A 21,784-nucleotide genomic window follows, 5' to 3' on the forward strand; every position below is an offset into this window, starting at 1 on the left:
GAAAGCTTCTCCCACATTGCCAGCATGTCTTCAATTTCACTTGTAGAAATCACTTCCTCCGACTCTACCTCCTCCTCACTACTAATCTCTTGCAAAAGCTCCATACGTTGCATCATCTGTAGCTCCTTCAACTCCTCAGTTGAGAGTTCCTCCTCATGTTCCTTGACGAGCTCATTTACTTCACCCTCATCTACCTCCAGACCCATCGACTTTCCGAGGAACACAATCTCCTCCAACGCTTCTACCTCGGTCTCAGTCTCTGGTTCAAATCCTTCGAAGTCCCTGTAACTTTTCCATGCCGAGTTCAAGGTTCTTGTAACCTCTTGCCATGCCAAGTCAATAACGCGTAAACATATCAAGATGTTGTAGTGATTTTTCCAAAACTCTTGAAGGGTTAGATTTGTATTCTCAGTCACCTCAAAGCAGCGGTGGAACAAGTGCTTTGTGTAAAGCTTTTTAAAGTTGGAAATGACCTGCTGATCCATAGGTTGCAAGATTGAAGTCGTGTTGGGTGGGAGGTAGAGGACTTTCACGAATTTGAACTCATCGAGAATGTCATCTTCAAGACCAGGTGGGTGGGCTGGAGCATTTTCAAGGATTAGTAATGCTTTCATCAGGAATTTTTTGTTGTTGTTGTTGTTGTTGTTGTTGTTTTGTATTTTTCTGAAGCTAGAAACGGGGAGAGACAGTCAGACAGACTCCCGCATGCGCCCGACCGGGATCCACCCGGCACGCCCACCAGGGGGCGACGCTCTGCCCACCAGTGGGCGATACTCTGCCCCTCCGGGGCGTTGCTCTGTTGCAACCAGAGCCACTCTAGTGCCTGGGGCAGAGGCCAAGGAGCCATCCCCAGCGCCCGGGCCATCTTTGCTCCAATGGAGCCTTGGCTGCGGGAGGGGAAGAGAGAGACAGAGAGGAAGGAGAGGGGGAGGGGTGGAGAAGCAGATGGGCGCTTCTCCTGTGTGCCCTGGCCTGGAATCGAACCCGGGACTTCTGCATGCCAGGCCGACGCTCTACCACTGAGCCAACCAGCCAGGGCCAGGAGTTTATTTTCTTGAAGCTATTTCTTCACTGCAGTACCAAAAACGAGATTTACCCATTCAATAAAAAACTGCCGTGTAACCCATGCCCTAGCATTGGTGCACCACATAACCTGCAGTTTTTCTTTAAGAATCTTGTGAGTCTTAAAGGCTTGAGGATTTTCAGAATGATACACTAGCAGTAGCTTTACTTTACAGTCACCACTAGCATTTGCACACAATACAAGGGTCAGACGTTCCTTCATGGGTTTATGGCCTCGCAGCTTCTAATTCTCTGCGGTGATGAAAGTCCTCTGGGGCATTTTTTTCCCAAAACAATCCTGTTTCATCACAGTTGAACACTTGTTGGGGGATGTAGCTTTCCTTTGCGATAAGTGTAGCAAAACATGAGATGTACTCCTCAGCTGCCTTTATGTCAGCACTCGCAGCTTCACCATGCCTCACCACCGACTGGATGCCAGATCTCTTCTTGAAATTTTCAAACCAGCCGTGATTTGCCTTAAACGTATCTTCTGCTGCCTCTTTTGAGGTTGATGGTTCTTTCTTCTTCAAGTTGCTGTAAATAATACATACCTTTTCACATATTACATTCTCCGTCACTGTATCCTGCCAGCTCTTTCTCTTTCACCCACACCAGCAGAAGCTTCTCCATTTCTTCATGGATATTTGTCCTTAATTGGGACAGAATTGTAGTTCTTTTTGCTGGATTTGCACTTTTGATGGCATCCTTTTGTTTAAGGATGGTACAAATTGTAGATGTATTACAGTTGTACAGCCTTGCCAGTTCAATCACTCGTACACCACGCTCATGTTTTTCTATTATTTCTTGCTTTACTTCTATCGACATCATTCTCTTCTTCTTCTCACCACTGTCCGTTATACTCACTTTCTTTGGACCCATGATAGCACACAAAAAAAGGTAGTAAAAAATGCAAAAATGATGCAAGAATGAGTACAGCACACGAGATTCGACTTGATTCTGTGAGTAATATGTAAGAAAGAACGAGATGCTGGTGTTGTGCTGCCAATACTGGACCCGTGCGCCAACGCGCCAACTAGCAGCAGCTTACCGAATCACAACTCGTATCTCGGAATTTCGCTCAGATCTCTAACAAAAATACAGACCAAGTCTCAGCTCGTATCTTTTCTTTCTTTTTTTTTTTTTTTAGAGAGGAGAGGGAGAGACAGAGAGAGAGAGGAGAGAGACAGAGAGAGAGAAGGGGGGAGGAGCTGGAAGCATCAACTCCCATATGTGCCTTGACCAGGCAAGCCCAGGGTTTCGAACCAGTGACCTCAGCATTTCCAGGTCGATGCTTTATCCCACTGTGCCACCACAGGTCAGGCTCAGCTCGTATCTTAAAAAAGTATGTTGGTCAGCTTGTATCTCAAGGTACCACTGTACATTCTGAGAAGCACATCCTTCAGTGACTTTGTTGTTGTGTGAACATAATAGAGTGTACTTACACAATCCTAGATGGTGTAGCCTACTACACACCTAGGCTGTATGGCACTCTATTGTTCCAAAGTTACAAACCTGTAGAGCACGCTACTGTACAAAATGACATGAGAGTAAATCAAGCACATGAGAAAAATATGCAGTCAAAAGACGTAAACACGTGATGCATGAGGCTATTCCGGCATAACATGGCATTGTGTTTTACAGCCAAGTTTCTTTTTTATAACTAGAAAGAGTATTCTATAAAATAACAATAAAAAGTATAGTATAAAAAATATATAAACCAGTCCTGGCTGGGTTGGTTAGAATGTTGTCCAAGGTTGTGGGTTTGATCCCTGGTTAGGGCACATATAAGAATCAACCAATGAATGCATAAATGGGTGGAACAACAAATCGATATTTCTTTCTCTCTCTCTCAAATCAGTATTTCTTCCTCTCTCTCTCTAAAATCAATAAAAAAAACACATGAACCAGAACCAGTCATTTATTATCAAGTACTATGTATTGTACATAATGGTGTGTGTGATGCTCTTATATGACTGCAGCATAGGTTTGTTTACACCAATGTCATCTAGCTAACATGTTGCACTCTGATGTTATGATAGCTATGACGTTACTAGACAATAAGAATTTTTTAGCCTGACCAGGCGGTGGCGCAGTGGATAGAGTGTTGAACTGGGATGCAGAGGACTCAGGTTCAAGACCCCGAGGTTGCCAGTTTGAGTGTGGGCTCATCTGGTTTGAGCAAAGCTCACCAGCTTGGACCCAAGGTCGCTGGCTTGAGCAAGGGGTCACTTGATCTACTGTAGCCCCCGGTCAAGGCACATATGAGAAAGCAATCAATGAACAACTAAGATGTCGCAACAAAGAATTGATGCTTTTCATCTTTCTCCCTTCTTGTCTGTCTGTCCCTCTCTGTCCATCTCTCTGTGTCTCTGCCTCTGTCACAAAATAAATAAATAAATAAATAAATAAATAGATAGATAGATAGATAAATAAATAAATATGAGGAAATTTTAAAAAAAGACTTTTTCAGGTCTATGATAATCTCATGGGACCACCATCTACATGTGATCAGTCATTGATGGAAATGCCATTATGTGGCGAATGACTTGTATCTCTGGCTAGATACCAGCAGGGAGCTAATTCTATAGGAAAGTCCATTAAACTCACTGACTTTTTTTTTTATTATTACTTCTTTTTTTTTAAAATTTTATTTTATTTATTCATTTTAGAGAGGAGAGAGAAATGGAGAGAGAGAGAGAGACAAAGAGAGAAGGTGGGGAGGAGCTGGAAGCATCAACTCCCATATGTGCCTTGACCAGGCAAGCCCAGGGTTTCGAACCGGCGACCTCAGCATTTCCAGGTCAACACTTTATCCACTGTACCACCACAGGTCAGGCCTAAACTCACTGACTTTTGTTTGATTTGTTTTCAGATAGTGGGTACATACATATGTAGTAAGAGTTCAAAGAACACTGTATATCAGGTTCAAAATAGCAGTTTCTATTCAAGAGAAGAAAGGGACCACGGTGGACACCAGGGACCTTTGGCTGTGTGTGCTTCATCACATCACAACCTCAGCCACACTCTCCAGTACTCTCCAGTCTAATGGCGTGAACTTGCTATGTGGTCACTGGCCATCTAGATTCATCCTCTAGGCCTTCTTATTCGTACCCTTTGCCCATTTCCTACTGAGCTGTTTATCTTTTTCTTCTTGGAGAATCAAATTGTTTGTTTGGACCAATTCCAAACTCTTTAGATCTTCCCCCTTCTAATATCCCAAGTTCATTTCTTTCAGGGAGATGAGCCTAAAAGAAGTTTCCAGATACTTGCTGTTGTTCAGGCCACCCTGTGGGGAGAGTTTACAGGAAGCTATGTGATGTGACTGGTGAGTGCTTTAACTAGTTGCAACCTGTTTGGGGGTATGAATTGTGGCCAACCTTCCCAAACTCAGACCAAGTGCCCAGCATAGTGCCAAGCCTGATAATAGGCAGCTTGTCCCAGATACTCCTGCAAAGTAGCGTGACTCTCCTCACTTCACAGAGAAGGAAGAGAATCATTAACCTCCCAATGCCTTCCAGGCCCAGGAAACCTGGAACTGAGATGATCTCAATGTAAAGAGGCCACCAGTGGCACCACCATCATCTCAGCCACCAAGGGCGGTGGTCCATGGAGGTAACTAAGTGGGCACTAAGCTCTGCCAACAACAGCCTCCAGGGGCCTTGGCACCAGGCTCAAGACTCCCTAGGCTCCTCTTCAGTGAAGAGAGATGAACTGTTTTAAGGAAGCCAACCAAAAAAGCCTTTGATAACAAAAATGATCCTTAATGACCATTTATTCTCAGCTTTCAGAGCATTAGGATAGACTTAAATGCCCCAAGAGACTACAACCTCCCTTTCCAATTTCATTTCATATTGATACACTCTCCAAATTTCTCCATTTCCATTTTAATGGCTTTTTTTTTCCTATTTGCACAACCACTGCAATGTAAACAAACTTTCAAAAGAAGGAAGTAAAATGGAGGGTGGAGAAGGTGGTTGCTAAGTCCCAACTATAGTTTCAACTTAGAGGGGAAGGGGTTTCCCCATCTCTTGAACCAACACCCCAGGGGCAGGCTGTAAACCGAGACCGGCCCTGCCCTTGGGGGCTGCCAGCCCAGACAGAGGAGCTGTATTATAATCTGGTGTGGCTACATGACACCACAGAATGCTCAGTTCTATGTAGGGGAGTCCCTGGGCCCCTCAACAGAGGAGGTGTCTGTGCTAGATCTTGATGGATGAGTGGGAGTTTTCTAGATCCAAAAAAGGGAAGACATTGGTTGAACCATCTAATAAATATTTTTTAGTGTTTGTCATGTACAAGGGATTGTCTCACTAAAGATAAAACAGGGTGGGGGAATGAATAAACAAAATGTGGTTCATCATACAATAAAATATTATGAAGCCATTAAAAGAAATTAAATTCTGACACACGCAACAATGTGGATGGGCCTTGAAAGAATTATGCTAAATGATCAGCCCTGGCCAGGTAGCTAGAGCATTGTCCTGATACAGCAAGGTTGTGTGTTTGATTCCTGGTCAGGGCACATACAAGAATCAACCAGTGAATGCATAAATAAGTGGAACAACAAAGTGATGTTTCTCTGTTTATTGCTTTCTCAAATCAGTAAGTTAAAAAAAGAAGAATTTTTTGTGTGTGTGTATGTGTGACAAAGACAGAGAGAGAGACAGAGCGAGGGACAGACAGACAGGAAGGGAGAGATGAAAAGCATTAATTCTTCATTGCAGCACCTTTGTTCATTGATTGCTTTCTCATTAGTGCCTCGACGGGGGGGGGGGGGGTAGCTACAACAGACCAAGTGACCCCTTGCTCAAGCCAGCGACCTTGGGCTCAAGCTGGTGAGCCTTGCTCAAACCAGATGAGCCTGTGCTCAAGCTGGTGACCTAGGGGTTTCCAACCTGGGTCCTCTGTGTCCTAGTCTGATGCTCTATCTACTGTGCCACTGCCTGGTCAGGCAAAAAAAAAAAAGAAAGAAAGAAAAAAAAGGATACATTTTAAAAAAGAAAATCTGCTAAATGAAATGAGCCAGACACAAAAGGAAAAATACTGTATGATTTCATTTATATGAGGTAACTAGAGCAGTCAGATTCACAGGGAGAGAGAGAAAATAGAACAGAGGTTATCAGGAGTGAGGGAAGAGAGAGAGTTATTGCTAAATGAGTACAGAGTTTTTGTTGGAGATAATGAAAAAGTTTTGGGTATAGATAGTGGTGATGGTTACACTACTTTGTGCATGTATTTAATGTCACTGAATTGTGTACTTTATCAATGGCTCAAGTAATACATTTTATGTTACATATATTTTATCACAGTTACATTTTTTTTTTTTTTGTATTTTTCTGAAGCTGGAAATGGGGATAGACAGACAGAATCCCGCATGCGCCCGACCGGGATCCACCCGGCACGCCCACCAGGGGGCGACGCTCTGCCCACCAGGGGGCGATGCTCTGCCCCTCCGGGGCGTCGCTCTGTCGTGACCAGAGACACTCTAGTGCCTGGGGCAGAGGCCAAGGAGCCATCCCCAGCGCCTGGGCCATCTTTGCTCCAATAGAGCCTCGCTGCAGGAGGGGAAGAGAGAGACAAGAGAGGAAGGGGAGGGGGAAGGGTGGAGAAAGCAGATGGGCGCTTCTCCTGTGTGCCCTGGCCGGGAATGGAACCCGGGACTTCTGCACGCCAGGCTGACGCACTACCACTGAGCCAACCGGCCAAGGCCACAGTTACATTTTTTTAATGTTAAAAAATAGGGATGGGGATTAGGATGGGGAAAATAAATGAGCACCACCCAGGCTGGCTTCATGGAGCTTACAGTCTAATGGAAGAGGCAGACAAAGCAAAAGCGACGTGTAACAAGAAATGTAAACAATGAGATAAACTTTGGGTGAAAATGGCAGACTAGAGTCACACCTTTGCTCTATCTGGAAACCCCACCAACATGTCACTAAGGGATTTTTATGTGAAGGTAAAAACCATCCAGGATGGGGCACTGGGAGAGAGACAACAGTAATAACACATAGATGCTGGAGAGCCAAGGGATGTGTGTAGATATCTTAAAAACCTGAAAAAACTGAGTCTCCCCAGCAGAGGAGGAGGCCTAGAAGCACCCCCCTTGAAAGCTCAAGAGCCAAAGGCACTGTGAGCTCTGAAGGTAAGAAGCAGGAAGGGGTAACAAATAAGAAGGATTGGCTGAAAGTCTGTTTAAGAAGCCCAGATCCCTCCTCTACTGTAAGAGGCTGGGATGTGGCCTCCCACCCCAGCGGAAGGATACAGGCTCATTCTCCAGAGATAGTTAAACAGATGGTTTCTGGCCTTGGGTAAACCAGGACAGATAAAGGCAAGTAGTATCCAAAACAGAGGAATTAAGTAAACAGCAGCATTCTGGATCCCTGTTCTTTCTCTTGGCAGGAGATCAGAAAAATCTTCTCTAGAGAATCTGACCAGTCTGAAAGAATGACCCAAGGTGATACCATGGGGGATTACATAACAAATAGCTAAACTGGGTTATCCTATCATGAAGCTCAGTGGAGGAAGCCCTCCCACAAACTTAGAGACTGCAATCAGCTTTTTAACCCCCAATTCTTAAAATATAATCAATTGGGAAAAAAGACCAATTGGAGTAAGTAGGGACTATGCAGGGAGAAAAAAAATACTACTTCATATCTTCAGAGATAAGAGAAGATATTACAACTATAAAATAAAAACAGGATGTGATAACACAGGAACTTTCACACCAAAAGAACTTTAATAAATTCAAAAAATGAGAGCAGAAACCAAAGACTGAATATAAGGCTAAATGACAAATTAGATAAAATCTACCAGAAAATTGATTAAAAGACAAAGAGATGTAAATAGAAAAAAATACATTTTAAAAATTAGGGATTTAGCCCAGGGTTCCAATATACTAATAGGATATCAGGAAGAAAGGAGAGAAAAAAAGAAGGGAGAAAATCACAATGAGCCCTGACCCGGTAGCTCAGTTGATCAGAGCATTGTCCCAACACACCAAGGTTGTGGATTCAGTCCCCAGTCAGGGTACACACAAGAATCAACCAATGAATGCTATTATAAATAAGTAGAACCACAAATCAATGTTTTTTTCTCTCTCTCTCTCTCTTTTCCTTCCACTTGCTCTATAAAATCAATAATTAAAACAATTTAAAAAAAAGAAAATTACTAATGAAATAATATAAGAAAATTTTCTAGAATTGAAGGGCCCAAATTTGTAGACTGAAAGAACCCATGGAGTTCTCAGAATAATGGATTAATATAGATACATACAATGGCACATCATTAAAAAATTTTAAGTATTAGAGAAAAAGAAAAGCTCCCACAATCTTCCAGAGATAAACACTCTAAGCCAGAAGACAATGGAGCAAGGTGTTTAAACTTCTGAAGGAAAATAACTTCTAACCTAGAATTCTATACACAACCAAACTATCAACTAAGTTGTAGAAGGAATGCATTTTCAGATATGCAAGGTTTCCAAAAGGTTACTTCCTATGTGTTCTTTCTCAGAGAACTACAGTTGACCCTTAAAACATATGGGTTAGGGCCTGACCAGGAGGTGGCGCAGTGGATAGAGCATCGAACTGGGATGTGGAGGACCCGGGTTCGAGACCTGAGGTTGCCAACTTGTGCGCAGGCTCATCTGGTTAGAGCAAAAACTCACCACCTTGGACCCAAGGTCGCTGGCTCGAGCAAGGGGTTACTCAGTCTGCTGTAGCCCCACGGTCAAGGCACATATGAGAAAGCATTCAATGCGCAACAAAAAACTAATGATTGATGCTTCTCATCTCTCCGTTCCTGTCTGTCTGTCCTGTCTATCCCTCTCACTGACTCTCTCTCTGTAAAATAAATACATAAATAAATAAATAATCTTAAAAAAAAAACATATGGGTTAGGGGCACCAACTCTTCAAGTAGTTGAAAATATGCATACAACTTTTGATTACCCCCAAACTTAACTACTAATAGCCTATTGTTGACCAGAAGCCTTAATGATAACATAAAAAGTCAATTAACATATACTTTGTAAGTTACATGTATTATATGCTATATTCTTACAATAAGATAAGCTAGAGAAAAATGTTATTATGAAAAGAGAAGAAAAATAAATTCATAGTACTGAACTGTATTTATTGATAACTGTAAATTTAGGTTGTCTGTTTACAAGATTTTTAAAAAAATCCATGTATAACTGAACCCACACAGTTCAAATCCATGTTATTCAAGGGCAACTGTACTCAACCTAAATGAGGTAGTAAACCAAGAAAGAAGATGTGAGATGGGAGAACATAAGAGCAAGGCAAAGGGACTTCATAGGATGATGGTGAAGGGAAATACCAGGATGACAGCTGTGCTGCCAGCAGAGGGGACAATCAGTTTAGACCAGAGCAGTCAGAAGGCTGTGGGACACATGCTTTCTAGGAGATGAAAAAAACAGACTTGTTTTGTGTCTTGTTATGTGTCTAAACCTCTTAAGGGGATTTAGGAAAATGGCAGAAAGTTGGGATGGAATTTGTGGTAAGTACACAGAAAACAAAGCAAATTCCAGGGAAAACAGCTGTTCAGGGAAAGAATTCAAGGTTTACAAAATGGCTTGGCAGAGAATGAAAGAGGGATAGACTAGGAAGGGCCCATATGTGTTGAGGGGGCAGAAGAAGGAAAAAGACTAATAATGCCTTTTTCCACAGTGGGAAATTAATAGGTAATGTAAAACTGAAAAATTGGAAGCAGCAAGACAAAGGTAAATTCCCAAGGAACCAGCTAAGAGGTAAAAGTAGATGCCTCTGAGGAAAAGGATAGCTAATTTTTTTTATTGATTTGTGATATCAAAAGAGACAGAGAGACAGGAAGGGAGAGGTTGAGGAGAGAGATGAAAAACATCAACTTGTAGTTGCTTCACTGATTGCTTCTAATACATGTCTTGACCAGGGGGCTCAAGTTGAGACCAATTGCTTAAGCCAGCGACCTTGGGCTCAAGCCAGTGACCTCGGGGTTTCCAACTGGGGAGCTCAGTGCTCCGGGTTGATGCTCTATCAACTGAGCCACCACAGGTTAGGCAATAGCTAATCTTTGGTAACAAACCTTGTAGACCCCTTTGACTTTAAACCATGAACATATATGACTTTGATAAAAATAAAAATGAAATAAAGAAAAGGCCCATGGTACCATGGGTATATAATAGGGCACAACTTTAGATAGGGAGATGGTCTCTGGGCTGAGAGCTGAAGATTGAGCAGGGTTAATGAGGCAAGAGAGGGAACAGCTGGTGCACTAGTCTGGGAGGAGAGAGGGAGTGACTTAGGGGAGAGAAAGATGAGGAAGGTCATGGCAGAATCCAGTAGAGAGGAGGCTGCAAGGTAGAGGAAGAAACAGACTATGCAGTGCTGAGTTGCATTTTGAAAACATCTTTCCTAGAAGGTGTGCAGAGCCCATTAGAAGGGGCCAGAGTGGAGGGCACCAGGAGACCAGCTGGAGGCGATACAGAAGTCACTATGAGAGCTCTTGGTGCCTTGGACCAGGGCGGGGTAGAAGACACTTATCAACATGGAGAGAATGTAGTATTGTTTGAGGGCCACAGAGAAAGCACCCCCAAGAGAGACTTACTCCACGCTTCCTGGAAACAGATGATATTGACTCCACACATTGCAGCTACCTCTGTGATGGTCTCTATGCGACTGTGAAGGGCAGAAACCTGGCAATTTAAACATGGAGGATTGGAACCCATTAATTCTATTGGCTGAGACCATTTTAGAAGTCATACCAATGCACATGGAAAGCCAACCCCCTACACAGTCAGCTGTTAGAGGATGAGCAAGGTGGGAGCTTCTGATTTTGCCTACTGTCCTCAGGTCTAAGTGTGCATGAAAAAGGGGAGCTGAAGAAGCCCTGGGGTCCCATACACCCTCAGTACTGCCTTCTGAGCCTTGGGTTCCTTGACTGGGAAATGGGGAGAATACTGCCTGCCTTGGGGGGTTGCTAAGAGGATGTATTACTATGAGGATGCTGGTTCCTGTATGAGGGGCTCACACCCGGTGGGCCTACTGCACACCAGGACTGTCCCCTGGGTCAACTGTTCCCTTGCCTCAGGACACTGTCCACTTCCTACTGTCCTGCATGCCAGGCTTCAGGGGTGCCTGTCCTGCCACTTCTATATTCCTGTGTGTACGTTAACATTGGATGACTTGCCTTTCTCAGTTGTGCCCCTGGCCATAATCACACTGTCTTCCCCCACCCAACCCTCCCTGGATGTGTTATCCATGTCACGTGTCACCCACAGACGGGAGACTCTCCCAGGTGTACTGAGGTATCTCTGCACTCCCGAGCCTACGTGCGCCCCTACGGTGGTGCTGTTCTCATGTACTGGCACATTTCCCCACTGTCTGTCACTCCCATGACCCCACGAGCTCCGTGGGGGCAAGGTGAAAGTGTCCTCAGCACCATGGCTGGCTCCCAGGAGACATTCTGAAGTGTTTGTTCAAAGAAAGACCAGGGGAACCAGGCAGGCTGAAAACCCAGAGAACACAAACTGCCTCTCCCACTGGGCACACCAGGGCTCCACGGGCGTTTGCTGGGGGCTGACAGTGTGCAAAGCATGCTTGTAGATGCTATGGGAGTGAGAAAGCACTCCTGCCCCGATGACCTGAACCTGGGACAGTCAAGGAGACGTGTTCACAATCAGCTAATCTGAAAAACAGAAATCTTTTCATCCAACAAAAGCAGAGGGAGGACTGATGTGCAAGACAATGCAGAACCCGGCTTGGAATCCAATTGACTTCAGGTTTCTCAAGAATTCCTAAGAATTCCCAAGCATGCCGCACCCGCAGGACACCTCTGCAGAGAAAGTCTGGGGAGTCTGAGCAGCTGGGGGAAAGCTGTGAAGCGTATACAACAAACTTCCTCTGTCCATGTTGACATGTTTCTTTACGGAAAGACAGGATGTTGACCCACTGATATTAATTGTAAGGTCATAAGCAAATGTCTATCATATTCCTGCAACCCTGCAGGCACCATCAGCATATAGACATCTGGGTTTCATGAGCCCGCCCTTAGGAATAAGGCAGAGGGACACATGAGTGAATGGACAGGTCCTAAATTGTGTGTGCTGGCAGGAGACGGAGAGGCAGAGTTCCATGGAGAGAGTGGGAGCCAGCCAAAAGGGCGCCACCCCAATTGGTAAATGGAACAGCAGATCAATCGCAGAAGAAGAAGCAGAGGGGTAGGTGGTAGTGAGGAGTGAGAGGAAGGCGGAGAAAGGGTAGGGGCCAGAGGAAAAAGAAGATCCTGAGACACAGGCAGGAGGTTAGCGGGGCAGGAAGGGCAGAAGTGTCAAGGTGACCCTCTGATCACTAGATGTACCTGCCAACACAGTGTGAGCAGCCAGCAGGGGACTGCAGATGTGTTCAAAACACAGAGCAGACCATGGTCCATTTATATATTTATGGACAAAAGCAGCCGCACCTGTTTGGCCACAGGAGCATCCGCGGGCAGGGGGATTCTGTTCTGAACAAGCCCCACACGCACTGTCCGTGGTCCCCTCAGCTGCTCTTCTGCTGCCTCAAAGGCGTATCCCTGCAGCTCAAAGTCCCCTTCTGAGGCGAATTCGAAAGCCCTGCTGGGCAGGTCGAGCTTCCTAAATGGGCAGGAGAGAAGAAGAGAGATGATTTGCTGAGGTGTGCTGAATTTAAACTCCCCCCAACCCCATAGTCATTCATCAGGTAGAGAAGAGGTCAAGCATCCTACAAGAAGGCAGACAGAGCGGTCCAATGCCAGGGCACACACGGGGGAACTGGAGTTTGGCCTGGAGGAGAGGGAGGGCTTGGGTGGCTGGGAACAGACACCACACTGGAGTGTCACTGGGGAAATTTCGGCAGGTAGGGGGCAGTGGTCAGGCCTAGCCAAGGCAGGCAGCAGGTGGCAGATGGGGGCAGCAGAGTGACTAGTCAAGAGTTGATGCTGTAGAGTTGCTGAACTCAGGGTGGGGATTAAAGTCTCAGTAATCAGCACAGAGTAAGGGAATGGATTCCCCAAAATGTCTGTGGACTTGAATCAGGGGGCTCGGCTGAGCCCAGGGGGTGGGGTAGGTGTGATAAGACAGAGGGGCTGTTGAAAACCAGGCTCAGGGGATGGCTGGGTAGTGAGGCCAGGACTAATAGTATGACAGAGGGTCCTGTGGCTACCAAGGATTACAAATCTCTGATGGTCCCCACTGTTCTGTTCTGCTTCTGCTCCCACCAGGGGAGGGGAGATGGTTCCATGTGCAGCGTTGGGTGGGCTGGGCGAGGGCCCAAGTGTCCGGACCAAAGGCCGAAGTGCTCATCCTGCTTTGTGGTTTATTAACAAAAGCAAGTAGATTATTTATAAAGCCTCCCACTGAAATGACCATTGGCCAAATGGCAAACACCTCCTGATACCTGTTACATGCTTGGTGCTAAGGTGAAACCCAAAGGGACATGAGGTTTGGCCCCCAGCTGGGAAGGCCTTACCATATAGGGATGAGATGGTTATGAAATACCCAGAGAATACATCAAAAAATAACCTGACAATCATTATCTAATAATAATATTTCCCTCCTACTTTAAGTCACTTTCTTAAAGATGTTTCTTTCAAAATCACAGCCCTGTCAGCCCCAGCCCCTGTCGCCGCCCCCTGCCAGGCAGGTACCATATGACAGCTTGACAGCTCCAGAGATGGGTTCCGCCCCTGACAATCAGCCTGCTTTTCAACTGTAGTCAGGGCTCGATTAGCTTCAGCACATTAGAAATAACAGCAGTGCCCACACCTCGCCTCCCTTTGCTGTAATTGCCCCCGAGACAAGTCCTCCTGCCCCCAGAAAAGAGGTTCCCATCCTGGCAGTCCTCAGCCCCAGGGTAAGCACCGCAGTGGACAGGAGAGGAAGGCCCATAGCCAGGGAGCCAGACCACCCTTTGGGAGAGGTCCTCAGCCTAAGGTCTCATGCCAGGAAGAGAGAAGATGGATGAGGTCTTGTCTCAGGCTTGTAAGCCTGGCTGTAACCATCACCCGAGTGATGTCCCTCTGCCTCTCCCCATCTCTCCCCATTCACTGCCCACAGCTGTCTGCTCTCCCCACCTTTCCACCACCATCAGCTCCATTACTCCACTACAGCCGTCCTGCCTCCTCTCCAGCTATACTGAATGCTGCCTCCATCCCTCCGTCCCTCCACCTCTCAGCTCCCTGCAGACACTCCCTCCTAGCAGGCCCAGCCCCTCCACTTTTGGGACTCTACCTCTCCTCAATACTCCCTACAGTAAGATTTCCCTTCCCTGGTGTTATCCAGGGGGTCCAGTGCCAAGCCTTGGAGAACCCAGTCAAAGCTGAACCCCATTCCATAAACATGAGCTGTGCTCACCAAAGGTTTAGCTCTGGGATATGATAGGGCGCAGATCAGCCAAGACCCAGGAAGGGCCGAGACCAGCAAATGAGCCACAACTTCACACTAGGGGTGGAGGATCCATGCTGCCCACAACCTTCCTTTGGTCCCTGTAGGTGGCTACCTGTCCCTCCACCCCTCATCCTGTTACTACTAAGGCCATCACCTCTCATGGACTCACCTCCAACTTCAAGGAGGAAACTGTATCACTTCCTGTCCTGGCCCAACCCCACCCCCCCGCCCTTCTCCTAGGCCCCCACCTCTCTACCCACGGTCAACGGGGACCTCACCTGGGGGAGCCCAGCTCCCGCCTCCTCTGCAATTTCTCACTTCTAGAACTTCACCTTTCCCCTCCTTTTAAATATATATATATATTTTTACAGGGACAGAGAGAGTCAGAGAGAGGGACAGACAGACAGGAACGGAGAGAGATGAGAAGCATCAATCATCAGTTTTTTGTTGCGACACCTTAATTGTTCATTGATTGCTTTCTCATATGTGCCTTGACAGCAGGCCTTCAGCAGACCGAGTAACCCCTTGCTCAAGCCAGCGACCGTGGGTCCAAGCTGGTGAGCTTTTTCTTTTTCTGCTCAAGCCAGATGAGCTTGCGCTCAAGTTAGTGACCTCGGGGTCTCAAATCTGGGTCCTCTGCATCCCAGTCCAACGCTCTATCCACTGTGCCACTGCCTGGTCAGGTGTTTTAAATAATTAAATGAGAGCATTATTGCAAAAAACACACCTGTTCATGGGGGAAAGAAATCAAACAGTGATAAAGGGTATCGGATGAAAAATGAGTTCTCCTCTCCATCCTACTCCTTAGCCCCAGTCCTAAACTTCAGAGATGACCCCTCTTAACAACGTTTTATGTAACCTTCCAATAATGTTTATTTTATTGATTTTTAGAAAGAGGAAGGGAGAGAGCAGGAGAAACAGGAACATCTGTTCCTGTAAGTGCTCTGACCGGGGATCAAACTGGGAACCTCTGTGCTTCTGGACAGTGCTCTTACCAACCGAGCTATCCAGCCAGGGCTCCAGTATTTTTCTAAACAATGTCAGTTTGTATATTCTGTTCTACCACTTGCCCTTTTCTTTTCTTTTTACTAATGGGTTTTTTTAAAGATTTTATTTATTCATTTTAGAGAGGAGAGAGAGAGATAGAGAGAGAGAAGGGGGAGGAGCAGGAAGCTTCAACTCCCATATGTGCCTTGACCAGGCAAGCCCAGGGTTTTGAACTGGCAACCTCAGCATTCCAGGTCAACGCTTTATCCACTGCGCCACCAAAGTTAGGCCCACTTGCCCTTTTCATTTAAGGCCTGACATCTCTTCCTGTCTCCTACCAACCTACCATATCTATCACTGAGCTGGCTGGGTCTCTCTCATTAAAAAATAGGAAATAAATGAAAAAGGAGAGAGAGAGCACGCTCTACACAGGTCCCCTTGTTACCTTATTCTCTCCTCTCCCCTCCACCGGAAGCTTCCCTACAATCCTCACCTGCCACAACTTCCTCAGGTCCCTGTTCCCCAGCATGCCCAGGCCTCACGTTGGGTCACCAGCCTTCTGGTTACTAAAGCCAGAATACTCCCTGCTGTCATCCTACTAGACCTCCTTATGCCACCTGACACTGTCCCTGTCCCACTCAGCATCCTTGCTACCTGCCCTAGGGATCCCCCATCTTCACCTCTAGAGTCTCCCACAAAGTCTCCCCTCCCTCTAACCCCTTTAACATCGGGTTATCCAGAATCCCACTCTGTACTCCCTCCTCTTCCACCTGGAACCACCATCTCTAGGAAAACCCCAAGCCATGTCTACCCTGACACCTATTTCTTTATGGTTCCTGTAGTTGATTGAACTGTGTCCCCAAAAAGGGTATGTCCATGTCCTAATAGCCAAAACCTGTGATTGGGACCTTATTTGGAGAAAGGATCTTTGCCAACGTAATTAAGAATATCAGGATAAGACTATCTTGTATTATCTGGATAAGCCCTAAATCCAGTGTTTGTAAAAGAATGCCTGCAGGAGAGACATAAGGAGAAGGCCATGTGAAGAAAGAGGCAGAGATTGGAGTGATGCTGCCACAAGCCATTGAACGCCAGAAGCCTCCAGAAACTAGAAAAGGTTGGGAAGGATTCTTCCCCAGTGCCTCTGGAGAAGTGTGGCCCTATCAACATCTTGATTTTGCACTTCTCACTTTCAGAACTGTGAGAACAAATGTCTTTTTGGGTTGAGCCACCAGGTCCCAATCATTTATTACAGCAGCCCTAGGAAACTAAATAGCATCCCCAATTCAATTGATCAGCTCTTCCCAAAGCTGCTCCCCATCAGAATCCACCAACCACCTGCAGGTCCAAGCCAGAAGCCTGAATGATCCTTGCCTCTCCTGCTGTCGGTGCTATCCACACTGTCTGTCAACTGCCCTGAGACTTCTCGAATCCTTCCTTCTCTTCACCCCTTGGCTTTCTGTGTTTTATGTCTCATCTTTCACCTGCTCATTTCAAACTCTTGGAAGGCTCCCCCTATCAGGACAAGTCCTGCTGCCTCAGCATGACATATAGAACCCCCAGGACCCACCAGGGTTACTCCTGCCCACTCTCTTGAGCGATCCCCACAGCACTCTCCACTCTCAGTCCCCAAATGGACATGTCCTCTGGGTCTGGGCCTTGGCCCAGAGTACCTGAGCCTTTCCTGTCTCCAAACCAACTCCTCTACCTCCTTTAGGATGCAGCTCAGGCATGGCACCCCTGGGATGCCTTCCTGAACTGCTCCAACACTGTACATGTAGACTCTTCAGTTCTCCCTGCAACCTTTTCTCGCAACATAAGACAACCATTAGAAGAAATCCCCTTGAGGGCTGGAATCATGGCTTACTCATTCTTGTATCCCTAGTGCCCAAAACAAAAATAAATGCTCAATAAATATTTATTGAATGAACAAATACTTCTTGATCTGGCTGTCTTAAAACTGAGAGTCCATGTTCTTTGGGAATTTCATGTCTAGCGCAGGTAAAGGCCCATATAGTTCATCTACTTAGCAAACATTTACTAAGCATCATCTTTGTAGGGCACAGCAAGTCATCAGAAGAGAAGGTGGTCTGTGGAGCACAGAGGGAGTTTTAAGGAAGGGCTGAGGACTCAGGCTCTATCAGACCTTCACAGAGAAGGCCATATCTGAATCAAGCTGTAAGGAGTCAACAGGAGTTTAAATAGGAAACATTTTTAATGATTAATTTCTATCTTTAGTTCACAATCCAGTTCATAGCCAAATCCCACCCAATTACAAGAACTGAGCAAGTATAAACGTTTATGCCCTGGAAGTAAAGCCTGGAAGGGCTCAGTGCTGAGTGGAACAGATCAAGAAAAGAGAATAGGAAAGAGAAAAAAGGGGGGCCACTTACTCAGTTTTTGTGAGCCAAGTGCCAGGATGAGTCCTGGCAGTCATTGGTCAATAAATGTTGGCTCCCACTTTACCAGCCATTACAATCCCTCCCTAATCTAGAGCAACCCAAAGGCTCATGTAAAGTCCTTCTTACAAGGGAGCCCTCACCCTGATTTCTAGAATGTGCCTCAGCAAATCACGTATGTGGCAAACTTGGCTCCTCTTTTCCTAAGAGCAGTGTTTTGCCTCTCCCTGACAAGTTCTCTCCGTCTTCTTCCCAGGAGAACATGCCCACCTCACCCTTAAATCAAACCTATTCTCACCCTTAGAACAGTAGCCTGAGACAGCCCTTGCTTTAAGGCACCTTGACACCTTTGGGAGCCTCACCTCTAGAGGCCTCCCCTGTGATGAGCCTTCACAGGTTTGGTGAAAAGTGATATTATGGCCTGAGCACACTGGAGGGGCCTTGAAGGTCATCCAGTCCTGGTACTCTTTTTTGGGTATGAAGAGCCCTTTTTGACAAAGTTCTGTACTGCTCCCACACCCAAAGGCAACTGTTCTACCTTTATCATCCACTAGCTGTGAAAACACCTTTGGAATTGATGTCTGATCTCCCTGCAGTAACCCCACAACACAGGTAGCTAGGAACCACTGATCCAATCAACACCCTCAAGTTTCTGGGAAGTTGATCAGGTTCCTGCCTTAAGGTCACTGCCAAGGTCAGGGAGCCTACCAATTGGCAAGGAAGTCGAAGGACATTTAGTCAGAAGCTGCATGAGGTCAGAGATTTTTTTTTTTTTTTTTTTTTTTTTTTTTGACTTTTCTGAAGCTGGAAACAGGGAGAGACAGTCAGACAGACTCCCGCATGCGCCCGACCGGGATCCACCCGGCACGCCCACCAGGGGCGACGCTCTGCCCACCAGGGGGCGATGCTCTGCCCATCCTGGGCGTCGCCATGTTGTGACCAGAGCCACTCTAGCGCCTGAGGAAGAGGCCACAGAGCCATCCCCAGCGCCCGGGGCATCTTTGCTCCAATGGAGCCTTGGCTGCGGGAGGGGAAGAGAGAGACAGAGAGGAAAGCGCTGCGGAGGGGTGGAGAAGCAAATGGGCGCTTCTCCTGTGTGCCCTGGCCGGGAATCGAACCCGGGTCCTCCGCACGCTAGGCCGACGCTCTACCGCTGAGCCAACCGGCCAGGGCTGAGGTCAGAGATTTTTAAGAGGAGCAACAGCATCTGCTTTACATTTTCTGGTTGCTTTGAGAAAAGTGGACTGAAGAGAAACCAGAGTGGAAGGGGAAGTGTCTTCCTGCTTTGTATCCCCCTGTGTCCGGCAGGGCACTGCCCTCAGGAAGGCCTAGTGATGCAGAGCATCACTGCATTTGCACTGAGTATAGGAACTTCTACAGCTTGCCAACGGGGAAAGGTTCCTTGACCAACCAGTTTCAGCAGGCCTCTACCTCCAATGGACCACCATAGGCCAGGTCACATCAAGAAGGAGGGGCAGGGGCTGGACAATCAGTTGACTTGCTGGTGGCTCTGGCTGGAGGCAATGACCAAAACAGACACCAGGATTGGGGACAGTTCTGACCACTGGAAGTGGAGGAGAGTTAAGTGGCCACAGAAAAAGCCTCAGGAGTGGCCCTGGCCGGTTGGCTCAGTGGTAGAGCATCGGCCTGGCGTGCAGAAGTCCCAGGTTCGATTCCAGGCCAGGGCACACAGGAGAAGCGCCCATCTGCTTCTCCACCCCTCCCCTTCTCCTTCCTCTCTCTCTCTTCCCCTCCTGCAGCCAAGGCTCCATTGGAGCAAAGATGGCCCGGGCGCTGGGGATGGCTCCTTGGCCTCTGCCCCAGGCGCTAGAGTGGCTCTGGTCGCAACAGAGCGACCCCCCGGAGGAGCAGAGCATCGCCCCCTGGTGGGCAGAGCATCGCCCCCTGGTGGGCGTGCCGGGTGGATCCCGGTCGGCGCATGCGGGAGTCTGTCTGTCTCTCCCCGTTTCCAGCTTCAGAAAAATTAAAATTAAAAAAAAAAAAAAGCCTCAGGAGTTAAAAAAAAACAAAACGGTCCTTTCCCTTCCTGGTATTCTTTTTGGGGTATGAAGAGCCCTTCCGGTTCTGGGCAGTTAGGGGAGAAGTACTAGCTTGTAAAGGTCAGGCCAGCGTTGTGCAACCCCTCAGCGCCCCAGAACCGGCATATCTACACTTATGGTCTCCGCTCACCCTCTCAGAGTCCTTCGGAATCTGAAGCACTCTCCCTGGTTCCCCGGAATCACACTCACTAGCCCCAAAGGAGCTGCCTCCCAGCCTCTGGGCCACAGACCTGGTCTCCTTTCCATAGAGAATGCGTTTCACCTCCCGCAACTCTGCAGGGGGGAGGTGCTTCTCCAAGCACTGCTCCAGCGACTCCCATTTAGGTCCCGACATGGCTGGACACCGCAACCTCCGAAGTCCAGGCCCCAACGGCCTGCCCTTTGCCCTCAGGGGGAGGAGAAGGAGGATGGCCAAGCCCGCGGACGTACCCTGCCCTCTACGCTCCCACCCTTCTGCCCTTGAAGTGCTCATTGAGGGCACGCCCCCTCCTCACGCCTTCGCAGAACGCAGCCAATCAGAGCTCCAGGACTTCGCTAGTGGCTCCGCCCCTTGCCCCTCGCACCTCCTTCGGCACGCGCCGGGACACGCCCCCTCCACCGCGGGACAGTTCAGTGCCCTCGCGCCTGGGCAGCCGCCTTCCCGTCGCCTTTGGAGGCCCTCGTGCGGGTTTCCAGGGACGTTCTCTTACCCTCTCGCTCTCGCTCGCCTTCAGCTGCCACCTCTCACTTGCCCCGAGGTGTCGGGGCGGGACCGAAGACCTGGAGAGGCAGTGAGGGGCTACGGCGCGGGTCTGAGGTAAAGGGACAGCCCGCCGCGGCCCCGCGGGGCCGGTTCCCGCCGCAGCCCGTGGGCAGGGCCTCCCTCACCGCCACCTAAGTCTCCGGCCCGCAGAACGGGGGCAGCAAGCCGGTTGGCCCCACTGCACGGGACTGCGGAGGACAGTGCGGGACGCATGTCAGTGTCTCAAGGGCAGGAGGCTGCCCCTCGGTCTTCCAGTGCCCTTTATTTCTGAGAGTTTACAAACCTGAGGGGCCACGCTCGGAGTGCTGGCCGGTGCCCGGCCGCGCACCCCTTCCCCGAGCTTCGGAATTCGAACCCGGGCCGTGCCTACAGCGCTTGAGTGAAAGTTCGTTATCCCATAGCTTTCGTGAAGTTACGGTAATACTGCAAAATGCTGGGTCCCCGCGCAGCGGCTCACCCTCTGCACCCTTGGGCTCCTTCAGTTCTGCCGTCCGCGGTGAGTGTGCCTACGTGGGCACTTTCCTGAAAGGGCGGCGCTGGAGACTGTCGCTGATGTGATGGGTGTGAGGACCCTCGTGCAGGTCCCTCCGATCCAGAGGATGCTACCCCCCAGGAGTCAAGGAAAGCCCTGTTTTCAGCCCAGCTGAGAATCGGAACAAGAAGGCCAGCCTCACTGGGAAGGCAGGTGGTGAAAGAACAAGTCGGCCCAAATCCTAGTTTAGCCATTTGTACACCTTGTGACTCCAGGAAAGTTATTCGGACACTCTGGGCTTCTGTTGCTTTATCTGTGAAACAGGAATACGACTGTTTTGCAGGGTTGTTTAAAAGCAAGATAAGCACAAAGGTGTTGTAGGGCCAAATATTTTAGATATTTTATATAGGCCACTAACTCAGCTTTCGGTCATTGTTTTTGCTAAATGTTAACTGATTGTTTCCAGTAACTGCCTTTTCAAGAATGCAAACTTGGACTGAAGGCTTTTGTATACAAGGCTCTGAAATAAGGGCAGTACACAGATTATCAACACCTAGCTTCTTTTCTCCATGATTTAAGGTAGGGACAATACAGCAGATTCAAATAATTTGATATGAAAAAGATATGCAGTATGCTATGGAGTTGAGGAAGGGGTGATTTCTGG

General features: G+C 47.7%; 1 protein-coding gene across 2 annotated transcripts in view; it reads right to left on the reverse strand.

Moving 5' to 3' along the window:
* Window positions 1–20,336, reverse strand: part of UPB1 (beta-ureidopropionase 1) — a 37,769-nt gene extending 17,433 nt beyond the window's left edge. For both annotated transcript variants that reach the window (XM_066260023.1, XM_066260022.1), the window contains exons 1-3: window positions 20,137–20,336; window positions 12,519–12,690; window positions 10,665–10,752 (exon numbers count right to left, since the gene is read on the reverse strand). In XM_066260023.1, coding sequence (XP_066116120.1) covers window positions 10,665–10,752; window positions 12,519–12,690; window positions 20,137–20,240 — 364 coding nt within the window. In that variant the 5' untranslated portion in view covers window positions 20,241–20,336. The remainder of the gene's footprint in view (window positions 1–10,664; window positions 10,753–12,518; window positions 12,691–20,136) is intronic.
* Window positions 20,337–21,784: the final 1,448 nt, after the last annotated feature.

Source organism: Saccopteryx bilineata, chromosome 2 (genome assembly GCF_036850765.1).
Source record: "Saccopteryx bilineata isolate mSacBil1 chromosome 2, mSacBil1_pri_phased_curated, whole genome shotgun sequence".
Taxonomy (NCBI): Eukaryota; Metazoa; Chordata; class Mammalia; order Chiroptera; family Emballonuridae; genus Saccopteryx; species Saccopteryx bilineata.